General features: G+C 38.6%; 1 protein-coding gene across 2 annotated transcripts in view; it reads right to left on the bottom strand.

Annotated features, from left to right (window-relative positions):
• Window positions 1-229: 229 nt before the first annotated feature.
• The window catches only part of OLFM3 (olfactomedin 3), a 49,551-nt gene continuing 42,058 nt past the window's right edge, over window positions 230-7,722 (bottom strand). For both annotated transcript variants that reach the window (XM_063165592.1, XM_063165591.1), the window contains exons 5-6: window positions 3,311-3,417; window positions 230-1,578 (exon numbers count right to left, since the gene is read on the bottom strand). In XM_063165592.1, the coding sequence (XP_063021662.1) occupies window positions 901-1,578; window positions 3,311-3,417 (785 nt within the window). In that variant the 3' untranslated portion in view covers window positions 230-900. The remainder of the gene's footprint in view (window positions 1,579-3,310; window positions 3,418-7,722) is intronic.

The following is a 7,722-nucleotide window of genomic DNA, read 5'->3' as shown; positions in this document are numbered from 1 at the left end:
AGACAGAGAGAGAAGCCAGCAGCAGGAGATTAAAAACTGGGCAGAGCAAACAATTGTGAAGCTGGAACTGGCAGGAAGCTTCAAAGTTGCAAATGTGCCAGTAAGCAGCACTGGTGAAGAGGGGATCTGGGAAGCAAAGCTGAGAATATAAATCATGCATCTGAGAAGCTACTGGTCTTTCTCAGAAATAACAACCTTTTATCAGATTTTTACCACTCATAGCCAGAACTGCAATTAAGCTTCAATATATTTTATAAAAAATAGTACTTAGTTTACTTTCACATAAGTGAAGAGATACAATTGCACAATGGTGGTTACAATGGTAGAAATACATACTGTTGATAAAATGTTTGCAAGAGATTTAAAAACATACTGTACAGCACCACATCTGAAATTGGATGATGGCAAAATGAACCATACGCCTCATCTAAGAAAATTAAATTCCTACTAAATCTGTTTTTTGGAATAAATAAAAAAATACAATGTGCAATATGTGTCTGACACTACTGAAATATTTCCTGAAGTTAAGCAATATATTAAAACAAAAAATGAGGTAAAAAAAGACATTCATGCATTTAAGCCACCATTAGTCTCTGACTCTAAAATAAGGCAGATCATGATCTTTTAAAAACTGTCTTTAGCCATTTAAATCCTCTTTAGTGCTTTTCAAGACAAGGTCTTGACAGACCTTGCAAAATCATGAGTTAAGATGCTTTTTATCTCTGACAGGTCATTTTTGACAGGTTCAGCCATATTTGAGATGCATTACATAGTAGAAAATGTTGCTTTTGTTTAATGAAGAAAGAAACGTAAATTAAAAGGAACTGAGAGAGATGGATGCTTTTAGAGTTAATCACAAATGAGACTGCTTTGAGGGAGGGAGGGGTAAGGGAAATAAAATTATGTGTCATCCTCAGTTTTAATGATGTGGAAAAGGGTGACGTTAAACAGGACTTGATGTCCATTATTCCAGGCATAGAGAGCTCTATCTCTTGCGTTGTAGTCAAGCATGGATATATGAAAATACTGATTATGGAAAGGAATGTCTGTGTACTCATAAGTGGAGGTTTTTGTGGAGTAGGAGTAGTAGACCTTGGCTCCTGTTAAGTGCGAGTTAGTGACATACAAGGTGCCACAGATCATGAAGGATTCTCCAGCACTTCTCTTTGGGTAGCCCGTGCTCCAGCTCTTCAGCACCTCCAGCGTATCCTGGTTCAGCTGGCTGATGACAATGTTGCCTGCGTTCTGGTTGGTGGCATAGACAGCCCACAGCCCAATTTCATCTGCCATCAGGTCGATATCAGAGAAGCCACCCCAGGTGTAGGGGTAGACGTTGTGGAAGCCAGCGTACTCCAGGCTACGCTGCGCCAGCACCCGCCCCGTGTCGAAGCTGTACTTGATGATGATGTTGCTCTGGTACTTGTTGAAATAGAGGGAGCCATTGTAGACAACGTGGTTGGTTCCTGCCCATTTGAATGGAAGGTTGTATGTCCTTGATTCGGCCCCACTGACGAAGTCTGCGATGGATTTGTATTCACGGACGATTTTATTGTTGGTGTAACTATCCATGTACCAGACCTGAAAAGGAAACAAAGATTGGGAGCGACCATCTTAAACACAGCGTGTGGTGGGTGATCATGATATGGCATGAGGGAGTATCATGGTTTGGTGTCATTGTATTCTTCTCTTGTGGAGAAGTCTCCATAACATTAACAAGAGGGACTTCTCTCCCTAAGTGAACCGAAGAAAGACTATTTTAGAGGTGGTAAACTGACTGGGAATTTTAGGTTTTGTTTCTTTACATTGTCAGTGGGAAAGAAAAGGTTGTGGAGTGAGGAGAAGTGTTCTGAAGGGTTTGCTTTGATTCCTACTACTTTTTTTTTTCCTTTTAGTTACTGTTGGTAACATTTTCTTTATACCTTTTTAATGTTTTGAGCCTGCTTTGCCTTTTTCCTAATCCTATCTCACAGTAGGAAGTGAGTGCATGAGTGATTGGCCAGCACCAAAACCTGCCACACTCTTTGGTGCATTGGCCAGGAAATCTTAAATTGGCAAACCAAAGCCACTACACAAAGACCTTGCAGAAAAAGAGGGAAAACAAGTTTTAGCTGTGCAGAAGACTATGAAAGTGCAATATTGCCCATGTTCCTGTTACAAAAGCAGGAGGAATTATTGAATTTCTGCGTCAAACTTACCTGTACAGGTGAATGCTCAACACATCTGTTACTAACTACAGTGTCTGCATTTTCAGAGAAATTCAATTCTGGGTTATTCAGTGTTTGTGCTTCTGCTATATCATGCTTGCTTAAAAGTATTTAATAATCTAAGAGAGAGAGGTGGGAAATGGTATATGAGATAAACTTGAATTTATACTTAAGAATAAATGTGGTTAAATTTTTTTCAGCTGATTCTCTATTCAAGGAAAAATAGAGTCTTTTCTTAGCAAAGGAAACAGAGCCAATAGCAATGAAACCAGTAAAGTTTCAAAGCCCTTTTTCCCCCTTAAAACAGAATTGTTACTTCTTTTTAATGTTCTTTAGGCAGCTTCCATTCCCCCATTTTTTCCTTCATGCAGTTTGCTTTTTCTCCTTTTAGTTTCTCTGAGTTTGATGCTCTCCTAAAGGTAATTGAGATTTCTGCAGTCAGTAGCAAATATGCACAGACACAGTGGGCAGGGGAGAGCTGCACACAAATCTTTATCTATTGTCATTTTTCTGTTGCCTTTTCTGTCACCTGTGGTTTTTTTTTCTGTATTCAAAAAATTAATGTTGTGGGTTTCATACAAATGAAGCCTAGTGTTTTGACTTCCAAAACTCTTTGATGGAGAGAGCATCTTCTCAAAACTGTAGCCGATTTGAGATCTTATTGGAGATCCAAATAACAAAACATGGGTATGATAGAACAAATGATCTGACCAGAGCATATATGGGGCTGAATACTGCAAATTTTAACTGTATTGCATTATGGGTCCTGTTCTTGGGTAAAAATGTTGATGTTTTAGATTACTCTGGTTCTTAAAAGACCTAAGCACAATTAAATATGTTAGGAAATAAAAAAAAATTAAGTTCTGATAGATGATTATCAACCCTGAAAAAGTTGAAGTAAATGGCACAAAAGTGCTTAGATAACTTTTTTAGTTGGATATTTTCCCAAAAATACTGTTGCTTTTTCTCTGGATATGTTTGAGTGTGAAAATGACTGAAATAGAAAAACATGCTTAGGAACGTAACGTCCTAGGGGAAAATATCTTTTATAAGATTAAAATAAAGCAAGTATGACTCCAGGACACAAAGATAGTGCCTTAACATACTCGGTTATTCTTCTCTGATGCCAGTGGATCCGTCATCCAGGCTCCAAATCGGGTTCCAGATATCTTCACTGTAATGGGGCCTGTAATTTTCATCAATTTGCCACACGCTGAAATCAAAAAAACAAATGCAATAATGCACAACTCTCCTTGACATCAGTTAGAGCACAAGACCAAAAGCTCCAAGCTACACAGTGGCTCCAGGGGATTCAGGCTTATGTTGAAGATTTATTGTCACCTTCACAGGAGGAACTTTTCCATATTGAAGAGTAATATAAATATGCAAAAATATGCACATAAAATTTTATTAGTATGCATTTTTGTATTTACATCTTTGTAATTTACATTTTGTATTTACATCTTGCATCAAAGCACAGTTATGGTCTTTGGGCATAGATACAACCAATAAAATATCTTCTGAGCTGAAGAGCATTTAATAATAATTGAAAAATCAAAACATAATCCCTCTCTGGCCTTTTGCCCTCAGAAAGTTCAGCACAAAGCTGGGATTGAAGGATGTTTCAGTTTTCCATTGGCCAGGGTAACAAGGTGGTGAAGGGCAGACACACAAATGAGCTTGTACACACAACATAGCTGTGCTCTAAGCTTGTGCCCGCCTGCCCCCTGCTTACACACACACGGCTCTTTCTTTACTGGAGGCTGCCTGGAGAAAGTGAGTGTGAGAATTATTTAGCAAGCTTGGCTGTATTGGTTGGCTTCTAATCTATTTGGCTGCCTGGGAGGAAATAATGAAAGTCAATACCACCTCAGAAGCTGACCTTCCTAACAACTCAAAAATCTATATTTTAGGCGACATTAATAAGATACCTCTTAGTAACAAGCTCCTGGTGGAATTCATGTGTTTACCAAGATGTAATATCACACAGTGATGTGCATGCAATTAGGTTGGATAACATGTTTTTAAAGAAAAGAAGGTAAAAAGAAGTGAAACAAATTTTTAAATTTAAAAGTAAGTGCTTCTCTGTGCTACATCGTTGTGCTATACTGATAACCATATCTATGTAGGAAATGTAGAAAACAAATGGTATCTGGTGTTGAGAGGGAATTTATTCAGCTCAAAAGAGAAGGTCACATCAAGCCTGAATTTTATACTCTGTAACTAGAAAGGAATGTATCATGCCAGCCTATTTGGGTCACTTAGAATGGGGTTAATGCTGTGGTGAAAACTCAGAGGCTGCTTGGGTAGTTTTTGTTCACAGCCAGGGAAGTTGGACATAACAGAAATGAAGATAACTGAGTGCATGCTGAGACCTCAATGAGCAGGGTAGGCTGTGGCTATTTTCTGGGTCAATTAAGAGACATTAAGAGACATCTCAATCTATTTAGGTTGTAGTATTTTAAAGATATTTTTTGGAATTTCCCATTTTAAAGAATCTTACAGGTTTTTAAATACTTGGTTATGATAGGACATAACTTTTTATTCTGGATTTTTTTGTCGGTAGGCTGCTAGCATTGTGTGCTGAGTGCTCTTTTTCTACAGCATGAATTGCTATTAGCTTGAAAGGTAGAAGACTATAACCTATCAAGGTGAAGGCTTTTATTTTTAGGCGGTCTGTTGGTAAATAGTCTCAGAAATGGGCATAAGATAACGCTTCTGAAGGTTTGAGTTTGAATTTGGAATACTTAATTTGGAATGAGTTATCAGGAAACTAATAAATAGAAAGAAATCAGAATAACAATTACTCCTGAACTTGTAGTTTCTAGGATAATTAAAACACAGTGAATGCATCAGTTATAAGGTATGCTAATACTATATGGTGCCTCTACAACACGGTATTGCAATTAGTGGGAAAGAATAAAAGGAATTTGGAATCTGAAGCACTGTTTCTTCTATAAAAGAGAAATCCAGGAAACTAAAAGTGGACTCATAATGAGTTATGAAGTTTTGCTTCTGAATGGGCAAACCTATGGAAGAGCCCCTGGCAGAGATGTGAGTGCTCCCTGAGGCACTTTTGTGTCAGGGGCCCAGGCAGGGCAGGTGCAGGTGCAGGAGCACTCCAGCTGGGCTCAGCAGTGCCCGGCCATGGTGGGCGCAGCATGGGCACACAGCAGGCTCCAGGCTGCAGCAGGACAGGGCTAAAAGCAGGGCATGTTTGGGTGCTTGCAGTTCGCAGGGGGGTGCACACAGCTCTGGGGCTGTTTGGGTGCTGCTCTGTGTGTGAGGAGGTTAGAGAGCAATTCAGAGATTTGTATGCCTAAGTACAGTGGTTCCCCTGTTTTACTGTATTTATCCTACATGTATAGCTTGCTGATTAAGACTTAGTTACACATTGTTAATAATTAATGAACCTCTTCAGCCTTCATTTAGTTTAAACTATATGAATAGAGCTGTGTACCCCTGTCACAGGAGTTAGATGCTTTTAGAGAATAATCTTTCAAAATGTATTGAGATGCTGTTCAATGTGAAGAGATGAAGTACTTCAGCAGTTAAATGATCAGCAGTTTGAGTCAGGGTGAATTTCTGATCAAATCTTTATTCCCAGACAGCATGCAGTGATCAAGAAAGGAAGACTTCTAGGAGAGCTGCTGTATAGCTGGGGGCAGCTGACTGAAAAAGTGACAAAGCTTCCCTTTTTGGCATAACAGAACAGAGCACTTTGTAAGAAGCATGAAGACTTTTTTTCCCTCCTGCCCTATAGTAGGTCCCATTTTTCTTTTCCTTCCTCACCAAACAGAAACCTTTTTTTTTCCCCTGGCAGAAGGGAACATACCAAAAGTTTTGGTTTATAGCAATTTGATTCCATGAAAGAAGGACCAGATGCTAGTAAAAAGTTAGGTCGAATATATCTCCGTACTAGCACCTGTGAAGAAGTTCAGTAACTCTAAGAAAAGTGTGATACTTCTAGGCTTTCTTTTTCTTCTTTCCCTAAGAGGTTCAACTGGGGATAGACACAGAAAAGCAGTGGGATTTTTCGAAGTCCTCAGTCTCTTTTTCTTGGCTTTGAAAGAAGCAGCTGCCCTACATTAGCAAGTTCCAGCCATAACTGATTGCAGTAGTTGGAAAATCCCAATCATAGAGTCTTTTTAGATCCTAAACTAAGCTGTACAGGAAATATCATATGCAGAATCCAGGTGTTTCTGGCTTGATTCCTCTCCTGCAACAATTCTGTGCAGTGGACTCTTGTAAGTCTGTTCATGATTTCCACTATTTATTTATCTTTAGGAAGAAGTTGAGCATGAAGTGACCAGTAGAAGAGAAAATAGATGTACTTCTGTACAGCCTATGAGCTGTGAAAGTACATGGGGCAGAATGTGTCTGGAAAGCTCCAGAGTGATCAAGTACCAGGGAGGAGGCTGTGACAGTGCAGCTGGAGAGAAGCTGCCCTGGATTAGCTATAAATGTGTGGATAGTCCCATCCTCTGTGATTAGACTGAATATTGGTAGCTGCCATATAGAGCAACTGAATGTATCATTTGTAGAAGGACTGGCAAAGGAACTAAAACCACAACATTCTCTCGAAGGGTTCATAAGCATCATTGTTATGGGTTTTTTTGGTAGGTAATAAATAAAGGAGAATGAAGTGAGGTTTTTTTTGGCACTTGCACAAATGCATTCCAAATGTTTTACTGCTTGCACTTTTCTGCTTATGATTAAATTTATTATAACATACTAAAACGAGTGAATGAAGAATTAGTTCTTAATGAATGTATGTCTGTTTTCCTGCATAATATGAATCCAGGAAGCACTATTATATCGTTTTTAGAGTTTGCTGAGAGGAAGTCCTGGATTTTTCTGCATAAATGCCATGACTTGCTTTGGAAAATCCATTTATACTTTTGGGCTGCTTGTTCCTTGATCTACAAAATAGGGATAAGAATCTATATCTCTATTGTCCAGTTTTATACTAAATGATATTTGTAAAGTTCTTCAAATTCCAAAGGGAAGGATGCTGTGGAAGTAGAAGTACCACTGCAATCAATAGTCTCATGGCTGCACTAACAGCTCCTCTGCCACTGATGTAACAGAACTTCTTTGGACACATAGAATATTTTACCTTGCAATTTTTAACAAAAAAAGTTACTGTAAAATATTTTTCAGTCTCTACACTATAATCAGATGCGGTTAGACCTTAATCTGATATATATCTACTCTAATTATATGTCAGAGTATTAGCTTCCATGAATGTTACCCATGTCAGTTTTATTCTAATTTCATAAACATGTCATGACAAGAATAGGAAGGTTCCAAGCATCCTGTGCAACCTGCATTCTCTTATAAATACCCATGACTCACAGGACTATCAGCAAAGGACCCATACATGCATAATTACATGTGAATTTGGGGTGTGTGTAATCACATGCACTCTATTCCTCTGTGGTTAGCTGCATGCACCCTTTAAAAGTTTTGTTAACTAATTTCCTAGCAGCTTCATCTTGAATTTTCTCTTATTCCA

This window comes from Melospiza melodia, chromosome 11 (genome assembly GCF_035770615.1).
Source record: "Melospiza melodia melodia isolate bMelMel2 chromosome 11, bMelMel2.pri, whole genome shotgun sequence".
Classification (NCBI taxonomy): domain Eukaryota; kingdom Metazoa; phylum Chordata; class Aves; order Passeriformes; family Passerellidae; genus Melospiza; species Melospiza melodia.
This window is presented reverse-complemented; position numbering and strand designations above follow the sequence as displayed.